We start from the raw sequence: 17468 nt of genomic DNA, 5'->3' as shown, positions 1-17468 counted from the left end.
ACACCCGCACCCGCACCCGCCGCGGCGCACTCCTGTGCCGCCCGCGAGGCCCCGCGCCGCGTGACCGCCCCCTCCTGCCGAGACCCCCCTCGCCAGCGCACCCGCCACACCTTACGCCTCAGCCCCGCCCGGCAGTCAAACTCCGCGGTGGCCTGGAGGGCGGGCGGGCGGCCGCCGCGTCGCCCCCACCCCGCCCAGCCTTCACCTTGCCGGAACTGGCTCACGGACACGGGGTTGGGGGTTTGAAGCGGATTTTTTTTTTCACGTTTTTCCAGCAAACCACATCCCCGCCCCCCGCTCGCGGTCCCCCGCCCCCTGCACATATACCCTGCACGCGCGCGCACACACACACACACACACACACACACACACATACACACACCCGGCGCGCACAGACAGACACGCTCCCTCCCTCCGGCGCGCTCTACCACTCGCCCGCCCGCCGCGCACGCAGCCGGCCCGGCTCCCCGCGCTCCGCGCCCCGCGCCCCGCCGCTCCCGAGCGAAGCCGGGCTGGGCTAGGAGCTGCTCATGGAGAAAGTGCCGGGTGAGATGGAGATTGAGCGCAGGGAGCGGAGCGAGGAGCTGTCCGAGGCGGAGAGGAAGGCGGTGCAGGCGACGTGGGCCCGGCTCTATGCCAACTGCGAGGACGTGGGGGTGGCCATCCTGGTGAGGTAGGTGTCGCCCCGGCCCGACCGGGCCCGGAGGAGGGACGGCGGCAGCGGCTCCGGCAGAGGTGGGCTCGGCCCGGGTCCGAGCTCCGGAGCCACCTCCCCAGCTGCGACTGGGGCCCGGCCAGCCGGTCGGGTGCGGGCAGCGTGGGGCACCTTGGGGTGGCCGAAACCCTGGCCGAGCCTTTCCTGGCTCTGGGCGCGGGGCTCACCAGGAACTAGGAACCAGACGCAGAAGGAGGGCACCTCCATCCCTCTCCTCTCCCCGGCCTCAGAACTCCTTGCTCAGCCAGCCATGCCTTCCTCACCAGCGACCCCAGCCATCCAACCGAGCTGTAATGGACACACATTTTACCAGCCTTTCCAGTGGGGTCGTTGGGGGCTCCCCATTCTAGAGACAGGAAAACTGAGGCTCAACCAAGAAGGACAAAGAGGAGCAAACCCCTTTCTCCAGCTCAGCCCCTTTCCATATTCAAAGACTCTTGGAAGACCAGCGCAAAGGTCAGGAGAATAGAGGTCAGAAGGAGTAGACCCTGAGGTGCGTTTCCCCAGCTGACCTCTTCCTGCCCCTGCCACCAGGGCCAGCAGGGAGCTCCCTGGTGAGGCACAGGTGAGTGGCAAAGTAAACCCTCCCCTAGGATACAGTCCCTGCTGAGTTTAGTGGAGGGAAAGGGAGAAGCTTCAGGAGACAGGGCCTCACTGTGAAACCCCCATCTGGGGAGGAAAGGCCATGTGTCTTGGGCTCAGGGTTCCATTCAGGCACCACATGCCCCCAAGGAACACACGCACACACAAAGTGACACTCTTATTCACACACCAGTACACCAGTGCACACGCACACCATTCCTATGTTAATATCCCCAAGCCGCACAAGCTAGTAACTGACCATAGCTACAGATTGATGCTCTCTTCCCGCATGTGCTGGTCCCTGGGGGTACAGGCCCGGAGGCCCCAGACCCACACTCACTCGCAACCCTCTGTCCTTGGCAGAGGGAAGCTGTCAAATCTAGGACAGATCAAGGAAGTCTTATTATTTGAAGATGGGGTGGAACCTCTCTTGTGGAAAGGACAATTGAAGTGCATGCCTGTCTTGGTCCCATCTCTGGCTCCTCTTCCTCTCCCACATTCTCTCCTTTCTGCCTCCCCCAAGCCTGGGACCTACCCAGCTCCAGATTGATGTGCCCTGATTCCAACTTAGAATCAGATTTAGGAGGAAAAAGAGCAAGAAACACTCTTGAGGAGTTCCAGGAGAATTCCTGAGGAAGGGACAGCTATTTTGGCAGCTCCCAGGCCCAGAAACGCAGCCGGGGGTGGTGGGGAAGCTGAGAGGGGATTTCGGATCTCAAAGCCATCAGCCGTGGGCAGGTGCAGATCCGCACGTGCGAGCGCCCACACGGGGTGGCCAGTGGAGTCCCAGATGCGCCAGGCTGCCTCCCTGGAGGGCTGCTCTCAGCTGTCTGTCGGCACACGCGGGCCCATCAGGCCTCAAGATGCTCCCGGGTGCACCCGTGGGTCACCAAGAGGAGAAGAGGCAGAGTCCACAGGACCTTGGAGATGTTCTGTCCCAGTGGGCTGCCATTTGCCAGGGAGGACATGTAAGGGATGTGTCCAGGACCCAGCTCCTGGGGCAGCACCCAGCCTCCTCAGGAATGGGGATGGGGGTGGGTGCAGAGGAAGGAACTGAACTCTGTGGGCAGAGCTGTTCCTGGAGAATCTGAGCTCTTGGTGAGGTTTTCTTTCTCTCTCTGTTCCCCTCTAGTTCCCTGTTCCCGACTCTTAGAGGGGACCAGGTCTGCACTGGGGAGGCCTTTACCAAGTGTTCATGTCTCAGAGAGGGCCCATAATTAACCTGAAGAGCCCGGAGAGAGCAGTTAGGTCTGGCCTGCTGATAACCCAGCCACACTCCACCTGCCCCCTCCTCTGTGTGGAAGCCCCCCCCCACCCCCACCACCAGACCCACATCCCACCAGCCTCCCTTTGCTTTTTCTCCTCCTCCTGCCTTCCGCCCCAGAACCTGGCTAGCTAGGATGGGGGATGTTGTCAGGGGGAGGACAAGGCTGATAAGCTTCTCGAGTGCCCCTCAGTTTTTTCACAACTCCCTCCTGTCTTCATGCACCCATCCACAAAGACGGCCCCAGATAGAGCCTGGGACAGTGGCCCTCTGACCTGTCACTCTCACCTCCTCCCTCCCCACTGGGCTGTGGCCAGCTGCACCCCCACGTCGCCCCTCAGCTCTGGCAGTGGAGGAGCTGCCCAGACTCTGCACCTCCACTCCCTGGAGAGGGAGCACCCGTGCTCTAGGAAGGCGCCCCTCCCGGCTGTAACTCTGCTGCCTCCCTCCTCACACTCAGACAAGCCTATTGCAGGCTCTCCTGGAAGCCCAGGCACCTCTAGAAGCTGAGGAACTCCCCAGCTGGCTGCTGAGGCTTCTCCCTGGCAGCCCAGGCCTGGACAGGGAGGGTCAGGACTGAACACGGAGGGGCCAGGAGAGGAGCCAGGACAGAGGAGCAGAGCATGTGGCCCCCTAGACTCCCCTCACCCAGAAGAGAGTCTCCTTGGGATCATAGTTTCTTAGGGCCATGATGTGGCATAAGTGTCAAGGGAGGAGACCCACTGGGTCCCAGGCCACCATCCCCCCGTAGAGCAGCCTCTGAGCAGCATAGGGAAGCCAGCAAAGCAGGGACTGCCCGGGCTCCTCCCTGGTCCTGCCACCCACCTCGCTGGGCCACCTTGGTCATCAATTTCCTAATCCAGGATGTGGGGATAAAAAGAGTGCAACCTCAGGAGGGTACCGCAAGGATTAATGAGATCATTGAGTAAGTGCTCAGTAAATATTCCCCGTGGTTTCCTCATCACTAAAATGGATACAAGATCCACTTTGTTGTGACATTAAATGAAATAACAGGTGGAGATGCTTTGCACATGGTTACACACCAGCCAAACAGAAATGATTATTTTTAAAGCAGCGTAAAACCTCCAAAGTCTGAGCTCCTCGCTTAAATCCAGATTGAGTTTTTCATAACCACCCTTCACAGCAAAGCTTCTCCAGAGAAATCCAGTGTATTTTCAGATCCACTGCCTCATTTGCCCTCACCAGGATATCTGCGACGTGGTGAGCAGGAGCGCGGGGGACTCCTCTCACACTTTAGCAGACAGATTTTGACGTGATTTGCCCAAGGTCACGCTTGGCCCCCTCTGCTCTCCACATGGACTCTGTCCTGGGCACTTCCCCACCAGCCTCAGCCTCATCTCCTGAAGAGACACCCGGGGTCAGATGCTCTCCCTGCATCTGTTCCTGCTCTCAGATCTGAGACTCGACCCCCTGGCGAAAGGGCTGTTCTGGCAAATTACTAAGCTCTCTCTGATCACAAAGGAGGACGCTCCAAAGGTGTGAAACAACCTGAAAAAACAGGTCCAAGACATCCCATCCTGTAGTTTTCTGAGGCTACATTTAAGCTGCGTAAGTTCTGGTGGAGTCAGGCCGTGTACCTCCCATGACACCTTGCCCTGGGCAGGAGAGGGAATGCATCCCTCATCACCAGCATCCAGCAAACTGCAGGGCCTGGGCCGGGGTGATGGAACAGGGGGTGCGTGAGACCCAGGCTCTGCCCTTGGGTTGTGGGACCCAGTCAGACCGGCAAGAAGGGAAGAAACCATGAAGGGTGGCAGGGAACCCATCAGTGGCCTCGAAAGGAAAGCAGTCACCCTGGGCCCAGTTGGATGCTCAGGGAGAGGCATGGGGGACACCGGAGAAGAGGGAGAAGGGTGTGCCTGACCACTTTACCAAAGGTGAGCGAAGCTGTGGAGCTCGGGTGTAGGGGAGAATGTGGATACCACATTGGGACAGTTTATAAGAAGCCTGGGATCCCAGGTTAAGGAGTTTTGGCTTTGTCCAGTAGACAATAGGGAGCCATTGAATGATTCTGAGCATGAAAGTGACCTAGTGAATGTGACATTTGGGAGGAATTAGATAATTTCAGATAAATTGGAGGTGGAAGGGGTAGAGCTTGAAAGCCCTAGGGTCTGCCCCTGAGCTGTGCTCAGGCTAATTGGAGAGGTGGAATGTACACGCAGGAAGTACTTACAGAACCACACCAGGCAGGTGACATCAGTCGATACCTTTAAGTAAATCAATCGATGAAAATTTCCTGCTGGCTGAAGAGGGAAGCAGTGTAGTGAAGAGGGAAGACTGGGCTGGGAGGAGATGAACTGAATCTTGTTTCTTCCCTTCCGTGATTGCGTGACCTGAGCTAAGTCACAGAGCTTTACTTTGTTTACAAAGAGAGCTCTGACTTTATCCTAACAAAGGCTGGCATTTACTGAGCCCCCTTGTGTCTACACTGTGCGGAGGACTCCGCACGCGCACTTTCTCGTGTCATTCTCGTGACAACCCATGACTCACAAGACAGGAAAAGTGATGCCCATTTCATGGATGAGGAAACTGAGGCTTAGGAAATTTAACTTGCCCAAGGTCACACCGGCCTGTAATCCCGGAACACAAGCTCTGAGTCTCTCAGCTGTGACTGCCCCAGGCTTTGAAGGGTGTATAGGGTTTGGAAGGGAGGCAAGAAGCAAGGAAGACAGGGGCCTGGAAGAGGAAGCTGCCAGCCTGAGCAAGTCTGGCGCATGGAAACGGCTGGAGCTTGGTAGGAGAGGGACTGCACATAGGCCAGAGGAAGGGTCTGTGTTTGAGGGACAGCCACCCGTGTGGGGAAAAGAATTAGTGGGGTGAGGTGGGGGTGGGTCCTGCCTCTCCCACTTCTGCATACCCCCCATCATCTTGGCCACTTCAGGGAGGGGGCCTGCCCCCTGATCAGCGCCCGCCCGCTTCCTCCTGCCAGGTTCTTTGTGAACTTCCCATCGGCCAAGCAGTACTTCAGCCAGTTCAAGCACATGGAGGAGCCCCTGGAGATGGAGCGGAGCCCACAGCTGCGGAAGCACGCCTGCCGGGTCATGGGGGCCCTCAACACTGTGGTGGAGAACCTGCATGACCCCGAGAAGGTGTCCTCTGTGCTCGCCCTGGTGGGCAAAGCCCACGCCCTCAAGCACAAGGTGGAGCCTGTGTACTTCAAGGTATGTCGCTGGACAGACGCGTGCTGCCACTCCCCCCCACCATCCTCTTCGGCTCCTGAGCCCCTCAGGGCCCACTTCCCACAGCCAACGGTGGCCTGCAGGCTCTGGGAAGGCTCCCCGGGTCAGCAGAGGGGACCACTGCACATCTTCCCCAGGCCTAGCTGTGACTGGGAGGGGCAGCAGGGTGGGGGCTCGGTCTTGAGTGTGTTTGGTTCCCAAAGCTGCTGGGTTGCAGTGTCATGAACAATCCCCTGGGCCAAACACAGGATAGAAAGGATGCAGGGGACTTTGGGGGTGCCCAAGCACAAGCATTTACTCCGCCTTCCTCCCTTGGTCCCCAGATCCTCTCTGGAGTCATCCTGGAGGTGATCGCCGAGGAATTTGCCAACGACTTCCCACCCGAGACACAGAGAGCCTGGGCCAAGCTTCGTGGCCTCATCTACAGTCACGTGACCGCTGCCTACAAGGAAGTGGGCTGGGTACAGCAGGTCCCCAACGCCACCACGTGAGGAGGCAGCCTCCCTGCCGCATCCTCCCCTGTCCCCTGGTCTCCCACCTCTCCTGGGGCCCACGTGCTGATCATCAGGACAGGAACACTCCCAGGAGGGTGGATCTGGGTTCTGACGCATTTAAGAACAGGCAGGATCAGAAAAGGCCCCAGACTCCTCAGGCAGAGCCCTCGCCTTCCCTAGAACTGGGGAGCACTCAGAGTACCCCGAGACCGAGGCTGCCCCGGCAGAGAGGCTCCAAAGACTCCTGGAGGGAAGGCTGGCTCATCGGGCCCAGAGGCAGCCCAGGCCAGCTCTGGCCACTTCCTCCCTGGGTACCAATCACGTGGGGCTGTTTTTCATCTAACACTGACCAGCTCTCCCTCCTGCCTCGGCCTCAACCAGGCTGGAGCCAGCAGAATCACGAGGACGCGTGCACGTGCCCAAACCCACTCAGGGCCTGTGTGGGTGTACCTCCCACGCACACCAGCAGGGGGCGGTACTTCTGGGCTGACCTGGGAGGCCAGGTCCCTAGTTTTGGGGTGAGGGCCTGGGGGGCAGGCTCGAAGAGGGTGGCTGGCCTCAGTGACTCCAGCTGACTCGGAGCACAAGGGGGAGGGCTGGCCCCCAGACATGGTGCCTGGGAACACTCCGGCCTTCCTGGGCCCCCATGGGGCTTGGGCTCTGGGAGCTCAATGGAGGGGTGGAGGCGGGGCTGGAGTAGGAAGGACAGAGAGGGGCGGAGGCGGGAATGGGAAGCAGGGGTCAGCCAGCGGCTCAGGACACGCGCTGGAGAGAAACATTCCCAGCAGTTTCCCATGGAAAAGGCGGCGTATCCCCTCCGCCCCCCCACCCCTGGCTCTGAGCTGGCCCACCGAGCCAGCGGACCTCCTGTTCACAGGGGTCCCCGCGCGGCTCCGGCAGGAGGTCCCCCGAGGGCAGCCTGGAGAGGCCAGGCCTCCTGGCCTTCCTGCCGCTGACCGCACTGGCCCCAGCTTGCTCCTGCCCCCTTCCCTGCATCGGCACCACCCCCAAGAGAGCAGAGCCCCCGGGAACTCCTGGCAACAGCCAGGCAGTGGCTCCAGATGTGCACAGCTGGCCTCTGGCCTGCCCCAGCCCTCAGGGTGGACGGGAAGCAGGTGGGCCACTGTTACCTGCTCCAGGAGGTGCTGGCAGAGCCAGGATGGCTGCCGGAAGCAGCCCAAGGGGCCAGGGAGGGGTCAGTGTGGGGAAGGGGGCTCGCCCTCCCACGCCTCTCCCTAGGCAGGCTCTGCTGCCAAAGATGAGTTTGTTTATAGCCAGGAGACAAGACTTCCTGCTTCTAGAGAAAAGGGCTTTTTTATGGGGGCCTAGAGGGAGAGGAGAGCTGGCCGGTGCGAGCCCCAGTGAATCAGAAACACATGGATAACATTTCCCGACACGAAGTCCTGTCCCCTCCCCTCTCTTGCCCCAGCTGGACCCCTGGGATTTAAATCTCGCCAAACCCCAAACATTAGGAAACCGCCAACATCTCCTGCCTCCCCGTTTCTGCTCCTCGTAGACTGGAGAGGAGTACTTGGGGGACTGGCCGGGGGCCTGAGTGCCCCACATTTGGGTTACCCCAGCTCATCCGTCTCCACTCTCACATCACACCTGGTCTCTTGGCGGCACGGGTGTGACTCCTTAGAGGGCGTGACTCCCTGGCCCCGGGCCTGCAGACCCCACTGCTGCCAGGGTCCAGATGGGTTTCAAAGGCCAGGGTGGGGGAAGTTACAGAGCAGAGTTCTAGAAGGCTTCTATCCAGCCTCTTTTATCAGAGACACAAGGAGGGCCAGACGCCATTGTTTATTGAACTGTCTCTGCTTCAGGGTGTGTGTGTGTGTGTGTGTGTGCGCTTTTGTGGGTGAGGGAGTCAGGAGGGGCTGGGAGGAGAGCGAGTACGGAGGGGCTGCACGTGCAGAGAATGCCTATGGGTGGCCGGGGCCGGGGTACCTGATGTGCCAACCGGAGAGTGCCTGTGTCTCAGAATTGAGAGACAGAGAGCTCGCGTTTGTATGGCTCTTTGCAGCTCGTGAAACACGGTCAGGCAGTTCTGTCCTCGGATCTCACAGAGGTGGGCGAGGCAGGCAGGCTTCACATTCTAGAGAAAGATCTGAAGTTCAGATGCGCCAACGGACACTACACAGCAAGTTCCTGGCGCAAAAGGGACCAGAACCTGGGTCCAGTTGGCGGCTTTCAACAGCACCGTGCGGGTCTCTGGGCAGGTTGTGTCCAGCCTTGCCAGCCCCCGATCCTTCTCTTCTGCCCCCCAGGTTCCCTGGTCCCACTTGTGGCCCTAGTAACCTGTTACTTTCATTTCCTATCTCTCCCACAGCCCACCGGCCACACTGCCCTCTTCTGGGCCATAGGATCCTCCTCTCTCCTCCCCCCTCCCTGGCAGCATCTTGAGCAGAAGGCCGAGTTCTGAAGACCCTCCTTGACCCTCCATCTCTGGGTGCCAAGGAAGTTGGAGGAATCCCTGACTCGTCTTCCCGGAAAGAGCTGCCTCTGCCTGGGCCACAGTCCCCCTGGAGCCACCAGGAGGTGGCCCTGGCTGCCTGGATGCTGACCCCAGCTCGGTGGTGTGGCGGGTGGCCTGCGGGGGTGGGGGATCCTCCCTCCTTGAAGAGCCGGGCACACCCTTCTTAGCTTTTCTACTCACTGTTAGAGACCTAGCTGAGCAGCTGGCAGGAATCAGGGGCCCGTCTTTGAGTCGCTCCGCTCGAGAAACACACCAGCCCTGTTTCTATCTGCCTGGCTAGCATGCAGGTCTCCACATCACTCACCTAGTACCACACACACACGTCTACCGTATTTACAGATATATTCTATATACAACCTATATAAATCTCTCTATATACACATACATATCTATACGGTGTATCAGTGGGGCCCAGAGGCACATGTTAAGCCTCGGTTCTGCCCACCGAGGGGTTCTGGTAGCTTCTGGGCAGAGAACAGTGCGTTGTGGCAGACATGACAGGGGTCCCACATCAGCAGAGAGGACCTGGGCCTGCATGGGCAGGGTGGGGGGGACCCAGTTCGCCAGCAAAGCCCAGCCCATCCTCTCTGACTAGCTCCCCACATTCCTGCTTTCCACTTCAGGCAAAAAGGATTTGCCTCTCCCTACCTCTACCCTCCACAGAAGGATGCGGCTCCCTGACTTGCCCTGAAATGGGCAGACAGAGGGGCCAGGCGTTCTGGGCAAGATGACGGCACTGGGGGGAGGGGCTAAGGTCAAGAAACCTCAAGCGCCAACTCCATCCGCCTTTGCCACTAGGACAGCCCCGGCCAGAGCGGGATCCAGGCTGCTGTCAGCCGGGCAGCGATGACAGGACCCGATGTCTCCATCTCATCCTGGAGCTCTGGGGGCCGAGGGCCTTCCCTCCCCCGCCCCTCCTGACTACGGCCCGGCACTCGGCCTGTCCATCCACCTAGGTCACGTTGCTGGGGAACCCCCTGTGTGCCCCTTGGTCGCGTGTATTGTCCTCAAGGATGTTTCGCTGCTGTGGCGACTGTGCCTGTGTCCCCCGTCCCATCTTTGTGCAGCCATCCGTGTCACTGCCTGTCCACCTTTTGTAGTTTCTGATGTTTGTAACCAGGCCCAGCTGTGTCATTAAACAGACTCGTTCTTCCTGGGTCTGTGTGCACTCATTTGGTCTTTTTCTGCCACCTGTCCCTTGCCTCTGTCTCCACTCCTTAGTTCAGGGCTCAGCCCTTTTCCTTGGAAGGTGTCCGCCTTCCCAAGTGTCCCCCTCACCTATGTCTCAGCCTTGGCTGGTGGCGGGCCCCTCTGGGGCTTAGGACTGCGTGTCGGGGTTGTGGGGGCTCACCTGTTTAGTCAGGAGCACAGGGCTGGAGGCTGGAAGCTGGGCTTGGGGGCTGGGCGGAGGGCAGGAAGAGAGTCTGTGTTTGTTTAAAAGAAGTCCGGGGGCTTTTCATCTTTTGTTCTGGAAATCTCCTCCCTGGAAAGAATAGGGTAAGTGAGGGAGGAATCAAGGGAGAGGTAGTCAGAAAGGAGGGCCCTGCTGGTCCGAGCGCTCTAGTGAGCCAGCCAAGGATCAGACCTTGACCTTCTAGACCTGAGCTGGGCCTGCCACACTCTCAGCCTGCTGCTCTAGGTGTATGGGTAAGGGGGCAGCCCTTGCGTGTTTGAGAAACGAAGTCCGCTCTTCCCAGCCTTAAACCCCCTGCACCTTCCCTGAGCTCTCAGCTCCCAGCCCCTTCCGTCCCCACCTCACAGCCTCAGGCCAGCCCTGCCCAGCCCCCGCCCACTGTTCCTGGAGACAACCGTCAGCAGCATCAACTCCCTGAGGAGGGGCCAGGAGGTCACCCCCCGGGTGGGCTGCAGGAGAGGCAGGAAGCAGCCTCTGCCCCTTGGGAGAGCTCCCGGCTGCCTGGGAAGATTCAGCTGACACACAGGAAAAGTCTTGTCTTCCAGCCCGTGAACTCCTGGCATGCAGGCTGCGCCTTCAGCGCCTGAGCCTGGCACGGCAGAGGCGCTGGACAGAAATACGGAGAATAAATAAATCCCACTCTTAGAAAGCAAGGCCAGTACCCCGAGCCAGGAGCTGTGTGCACTGACCCAGACATGCAGGGCGGGGTGGACAGAGCAAGGACAGGCCTTTCCAGGGACACAGTACTGCAAGATAGAACGCTGGACTCTGGAACCAGACTGCCTCCCAACGCTGTGTGGCCTTGGGCAAGTCATTCAGCCTCTCTGGGCCACAATCACCTCTAATTTAAAACAAGAGTGAACATGAGGCCTGTCCTGCAAGGCAGGTACCAGGAGGAGGAGGATGCACCCACAGTGCCGGGCACGTGGGGGTGCTCAGGACAGAGTGGCTGTCGGAAGCAGCATGTGGAAGGAGAAGGGAGGGTGGACTGGGCCGACTAGAGGGATAAGTCTTGAAAGAGACTGCCAGGTCCGGGGCCTCCTGGCCCCTGGCAAGTACAGGCTGAGCCAGAGCCAGAGTGCGGGGGTCGTGGGGCTGTGGGGACCCAGAGGAGAAGAGGCAGGATAGCCTCTGGGAGGAAAAGACCCCTCCCCATTTCACTTTGGTTGGCTTGAGAGTGGTGACTGATTCACTTCTGAGCTGGAATCGATCTGGAATGTGGCCCTTGAGAAAGATTCTCTCCACTGCCCACCCCGCAAAGAGAGGCCATTGGCAATTAGTGATTCATGCCACACCTGGGCTAGGGGTGCTGCTTGAGGAGGGGGCCGGTAAGATCCAACCAGAGATGATGCGGGGCAGGGCCTATGTGTCCTGGGGGGTTGCAGGTTGGCGGCAGGGGGCTACAGGATACAAGAGCAATGTCTGGGGTTGTGTTCTGTGCTCTGTGCTCAGGGATAGCCTTGTGTTGTCACCGAAGAGCTGAGCAACTGGATCAGCTCCCCTTGGCGTGCTGGAGCTGTAAGCGATGGGGTGTCAGGAACCAGGGTGCAGAGACTAAGGCTCCATCCCCTGGAAGCGGTCCTGGCCGCGCAGCCCCACAGCGCCCCCTGCTGGCCGCTGCGGGAACCTCACCCGAGAAGCCTCAGCCTTGAGCAGCTGGAGAAGTTAGTTACCTTCCTTCTTTCCTCCCGCTGGGGCCCACCATCCTCCCTCTCTTTAAAGGACGTAGTAGCTTAAAGGAGGCTGAGGCAAAACGAAAAAGTCGGCACCGCATATATACTTATGAAAATATCCTCCTGTATTTTTAACCAATTGGGAAAAGTTAATAAATGCCCTGTTTTTAAAGACTTTACACAAAGCCCCTCATTTCCCAAGCTGCGGGCTCACCTGTGTCAACACTTATAATCTCCCTCAGCTGGAGCCATAACGGCCACGCAGGGTCATTAAAACACACAACAAGCTGTCTTTGTTTAAAATTTTGAATATTTTTCATCATGGGTATTTTTGTTTTAATAAAGATTTTAAAAAATATTATGTTGAAATATTATTTCCTTTGGTTAGTGTCCCTCCTAAATTTTGTGCCCCAGCCAAATGCCTCACTCATCTCACCCTATCCCCAGCCCTTTCCTAGAATATTCTGTTTGACACACCCCAGCTGAAAAACATTCATTTTTGACTGCAAAAAGTTCCCCTCCACACCTCCCAGGGCAGTGGGTGTTAGAGCAGCTCATCTGATACTTTTGGTAAAAGAATGATCACAACAAGCAGAGTCTGGACGTTGGCCGTCCCTTGGGGCTGGAGACACAGGATCAGGAGCTTTTTGGTGGCAGGGAACAGAGGCCCACAGAGGCTTCCAAAGTGGGGGTGCTGTCTGGTAAAGAACATGATGGAAGGAGGGACCTCATCACAGCTGCCCAGGGGTCTGGGAACTAGGCGGTGGACGGGGAGAGGGCAGCTCCAGGCCTGATCATCTCTAGGCTCTCAGTGTGGGGCTGGGCACCCCTGCTGTAGCGGGCGTGGTTCTCTCAGCCAGCCTCCCAGCCTTCCAGTGCCTCCCGCTGAGTAACCAGCTCTCAAACTCCCCAGCAGAGAGATGCTGTTCAAGGGCGGGCAAGTGGGAGTTTACAGTCAAGGAGCAGGATGGGAGGCGGTGGATGGGAAATTACATCGGGGGGCGGGGGTTCTGGCTTAAATGACCCAACAGGATTCTTGCTGAAGGATGGCCAGGGGGCTCAGACCTCACTCAGGATGGGGGTGATGGAAGATGAAGAACTCGATGGGGAATTCTAGCTGAACCAACTGAGCACGATTCCTGCTAAAACTGGACAATGCAGATGACCACTGACATCAAAGGTCAGGCCTCGTGGAAAGATCAGGGGAGTCTGAGTAGAATTAGAGGCTCTTTGTCACTTTCTCCCTGGGGCCACAGGGGAGCAGCAAGTTTCCCAAGAGCCAGTGGTGACTTCTGACTAAGACATAACCGCTCAGGGGCAGGCGGGCAGGCCTAGTGCTGGGTCCCCTAAGCAGACAGGTCACACAGAAGGGGTGACACGCTCACTGCCCAGACAGCCCCAGAGCCCATCCAGTCACATAGGGGCCTGAAGAACCCATCCCTCTGTCCTGCCTCCTTCAGCCCTTTTCTGCAACCAGGGTGGGGCATGTGGGTGTGGGGAGAGGGCAGGGGGCAGGGGGAGGGGTCTCCCAGGGCAGGTGGGGAAATGAGCCCTTGACCTTGTCTAAGTCCAAAGGCAGAACCTGCAATACTGTTAATTGTTTAAAAAAAAAAAAACCATTTGGTTATGCAAAAACAAAAACACTGCGCTTCAGAAAACTTGGAAAAGTACTTACGGGTGATCCATCCCCCTTGCCCGGTCGTCCAGATGTCTTTTGTACACATAGAACACTCATAATGCTTGGAATTTGTATACATAGCTTTACAAACAGCAGTCACAGGGGGTTTGTATGATCACTGCAGGGAATTGGGGGGCTGAAGGAAAACACGAAGAAGAAAAAAGGTCGCCTGTGACCCCTCCAAGCAGAAGCAATCGCTGTTAGTGTTTTGGTCTCTACCCTGTTCTTACATGCCTCATAGCCAGCACATATATATTGCATTTTATATTAAGTTGGGATCAAATGGTGCGTGTTGGTCTCAGCGAGATTTCTTTGCTTACACGGAGCCTCCTGGAGCTCACACAAGTAAATGTTTTTGTTGGGGTCACACAGTAACAGCAATAAGAGCTGACTCCACGGCGGCATGTGTGCTGGGCACGTGCCCCAGGATGCTAGCTGGTCCCCAGTTTGAAATGACCCAGGGAAGAAGGCCACCATCTCCTCCCAGGCCATCGCAAGCCCCCCTGCGCAGTCTGTGGCTCCCACTCCACCCCACCACATCCTCTTCTCCACTCAGCGCCCAGAGGATGCTTTTGCATGTGACTAAGATGTGTCAACCCTCTCTCCACTCCGTCAAAACCCTCCCACTGTTTCCTACAGTCAAACTCAAGGCAGAATGCAGAGTCCTGGCCTGGCCAGGGCCCATCTCTCCGTCTTCATTTCCCACGTGCTCCAGCCCCATCTGCCTCCCTGCTATCCCTGGGAGGCAACGCACCTCCCTCCCCAGGGCCTTTGCATCTGCTGTTCCCTATGCCAGAATGCTTTTTCCCCAGCCTCATCTTGTGGCTCTGTCCCTCATCTTGTGGCTCCCTCCCTCCCTTCACTCAGGTCTCTGCTCAAACATCACCTTCTCAGAGAAGCCTTCCCTGACTACCTTTCCGACACAGCAGCCACTTTGCCCAGGTTTAGATTTCCTACAGCTCTGACCGTGACCTGATTGGACTGTCTGCTTTCCCCAATGGCACAGCCTCTCTATGAGGGCAGGGACCAGGTTGAAGTGAATGAGGTACTTGCCTCAGAGGCAAGACTTAAGGGGGCCCCATACCCCCACAATTCCAGAGAAATCATATTTTAATGCAATATCTTTTAAAATAGAAATTCATGTCTACAAACTCCATGATGAAAAAAATCTACATTTTAAATGAAGACAGGATCCGTTTCCCTTAAGCTTCTGCCTTGTTTAGAGCCATTGAGCCACAGCTGAAGCTGGGAAATAATTTGCTGAATAATTTAAGAAGATCAGGAGCGAAAACAGTTGGGTGGAGGCCAAAGACCAGAAGCAGGTGGGCAGAGGGAGGAGGGTCGCCCCCAGAGGGGGCCAGGCTGGGTGTTCTGAGGAGTCCCAGCCCAGGGAAGCAGTGGGGAAGGGCGAGGTGGGGCCCTGAGAACAGGGCAGGGCCCAAAGGCCATGAGTTTGTCTCACCCTAATACTGGGTTTACCTCTTCCTGGGGGTTGAGCCAGAAGACACAACCAAACCAAAGATGGGGAGAAGGAAGGATTTATTACTATTTGTAGCAAGTAAGGAGAACACTGGGGATCCTCACAAAGCAGTGTCTCCCCAGCAGCAAAACTGGGGAAGTTTTCAGCTCGGGGCACCTGCATATCCATGAAGGGGCTGGAGCAGAGAAGAATTCAGCCTAGACTTGGGGCAAAGGTCAACAGAGTCTAGAGTTGATTGAAGTTCACGAGGGTCAGCAAAGGTCATTCGCATCATCCCGTAGGTTCCGGTTGATCTGGTGGTTGAACCCTCAAGGAGGGGTTGAAATTTTGCAAAACAGCTCAAGACAGTGTTTCTGGGGGGATGGGGGTGGGTGTAGCTCAGTGGTAGAGCCCGTGCTTAGCATGCTTGAGGTCTGGGGTTCAATCCCCAGTATCTCCATTAAAAAAATAAGTAAAAAGAAAAGAAAGGGCTTCTGGCTGATCTTTGCCATCGAAACAGAACTTAGAGTCTTTACAACTGATCTACTGTCTTTGCTGTGGTTTCTTCTTTTGCCTGGAAACAGCCATTTGTCTGTGCATTCTTCTGTTCCCTTAAGATGGTTCATTACTGAGACCAGTTTAAGGGCCAGCGTGGAGGCCAGGCTTAGATCACAAAATGCCTTCTCTTACGTCAAGAAAGCCATGCCTGGTTCTCTTTCTCTGGGGGTCCCCTACCCTATCTGCTTCCAAGTTGGGATCCTGCTTATGGGAGAGGCGGTGGCGGTGGTGGCAGTGGTGGCGGTGATGGTGTTTGAGAAACTTGAATAACTCTTTGTGTTGGATTCCCGTGGCTGCTGAAACAAACTACCGCAAACTGAGTGGCTTCTGACAGCATAAATGTCTTCTCTGGCAGCTGGAGGCCAGAGTCTGAAATCCAGGTGTGGGCAGGGCCGCGCTCCCTCTGATGGCTCGCGGGGGAAATCCTTCTGCTAAAGACTGGATGGCATGTCCCCACAAATCCATGTGGAAACCTAGTCCCCAAGGAGATGGGACTTGGAGGTGAGGCCTTTGGGAGGTGACCAGTCATGATGGGATGAGTGTCCTTATCAAAGGGACTCCCGAAGCTTCCTTGTCCCTTCGGCCCTGTGACCCCCTGAAGTCTGTCTCGGCCCAGCAGCCAGCAACTTTCTCCAATCCTGTGGCCCCAGCTCAGACCTGCCTTTGGCCTCCAGATCCTAGATGCGTCTAGAAGCCCCACAAGAGAAGCAGCTGATAAGGGAGGTTAATGAGGCTGATTAGGGACCTGGGATCTGAGGGGAAGGGGAGAAACTTCCCACCCTCAATTTATTTATTTTTTGAGGGAGTAGGTAATTAGGTTTGTTTCTTTGTTTTATTTTTGGACGAGGTACTGGGGGTTGAACCCAGGACCTTGTGTGTGTTAAGCATGTGCTCTACCACTTGAGCTATACCCTCCCCCACCCCTCCCCCACCCACCTCAGTTTCTAATTCCCAAACTGAGATCTGGGCCTGCATGAGGGGAACCCAGGCACTGACACCTGAGAGAAGCGAGGAGACGCAGCTCTGCGTTTACTTTTGCGGGAGGAGAGGACTGAGGCCACCCATTGCGGGAATGTGGAAAGGCCCTTGGGAGCCTTGAGACAGCAGAGCTCCTTGGAGCTGGCTGCAGCATTTCTTGGGGACAGAGGTTGGGCCGTGCAATCTCAGACCAGCGTCAGGAGAGCCTGGCTGGCTCCGGATCTCCCCTGACTGACTATTATGCAACCCTGAGCGCATCTCTCCGTCTGCAAGCCTCGGTTACCACAGCCTAAAACGGTGGCCCAATGACCCTGCCGGCTCTTGAACTTTTCCTCCTTCTGCTGAACCCAGAGCCTCCCTGGCAGTGAGTCCAGGAGGCCCCAGGGAGCTGAAAGCCAGGTGGTGACCAGCACCCCCCACCCCCTGACCCCACGGCCAAGTGCAGGAGGGGTCAGGGCTCCAGGCCACAATAGGCGGTGGGGGTGGGGAGTAGGGAAGACCAGGGCCCGGGAGGAAGACATAGAACCAAGATTTCTTTTTTTTTTTCCTTCTCTACTTTTTTTTTTCTAATTACGTAATTCTCATTGTAAGAGAACACAGAAAACATGACATCTCTCTACAGGTGCTGCATAAGGCAGTGCCCAAGAGCATAGGCTCCATTTTCGAGCTGCAAGGCCTTGAGCAGGTGACCTGAATTTTCTGAGCCTCAGTTACTCATCTGTACAATGGGCCCTTGGGAGGATCTAATGAATTCATGCATATAAAGGAAGCAGCGGGCAGGGCCTGGCCCCAGGCATCTCCACAGGGTTAGCTGTTGCTGCTGCTCGCCAGCTCCCACTCTCTCCCACGTCCGGGTATGTGGTAACCCCCGCACTCCTGCCACCAAGTACGCATATGTGTTGTGTTTTTGGCGGCGAGAAGAGGTAATTAGATTCATATATTCATTTATTTTTTAACGGAGGTACCGGGGATTGAAC

The 17468-nt window shown here is 57.0% G+C and overlaps 1 protein-coding gene across 2 annotated transcripts; it reads left to right on the top strand.

Annotated features, from left to right (window-relative positions):
- The first annotated feature begins 333 nt into the window (after window positions 1-333).
- Window positions 334-9889, top strand: CYGB (cytoglobin). Of its 2 annotated transcripts, none has more exons than XM_072939639.1 (4): window positions 334-673; window positions 5512-5743; window positions 6085-6222; window positions 8585-9889. In XM_072939639.1, exons 1-4 carry the CDS (start codon window positions 531-533, stop codon window positions 8675-8677), a joined length of 606 nt encoding a protein of 201 aa, XP_072795740.1. In that variant the 5' UTR covers window positions 334-530; the 3' UTR covers window positions 8678-9889. The 2 variants fall into 2 exon arrangements, with proteins under 2 accessions (XP_072795740.1, XP_072795741.1); XM_072939640.1 differs by having other exon boundaries at window positions 6085-6248.
- Window positions 9890-17468: the final 7579 nt, after the last annotated feature.

Source organism: Vicugna pacos, chromosome 16, assembly GCF_048564905.1.
Source record: "Vicugna pacos chromosome 16, VicPac4, whole genome shotgun sequence".
NCBI lineage: Eukaryota > Metazoa > Chordata > Mammalia > Artiodactyla > Camelidae > Vicugna > Vicugna pacos.
This window is presented reverse-complemented; position numbering and strand designations above follow the sequence as displayed.

What these genes read in the sequence shown, in the direction of transcription:
- CYGB (XM_072939639.1), top strand. Translation starts at nt 531, where the DNA reads ATGGAGAAAGTGCCGGGTGAGATGGAGATTGAGCGCAGGGAGCGGAGC. An exon ending in GGGGTGGCCATCCTGGTGAG is followed by an intron (nt 674 to 5,511) that starts GTAGGTGTCGCC and finishes TCCTCCTGCCAG; the next exon opens with GTTCTTTGTGAACTTCCCAT. An exon ending in CCTACAAGGAAGTGGGCTGG is followed by an intron (nt 6,223 to 8,584) that starts GTACAGCAGGTC and finishes TCTCTCCCACAG; the next exon opens with CCCACCGGCCACACTGCCCT.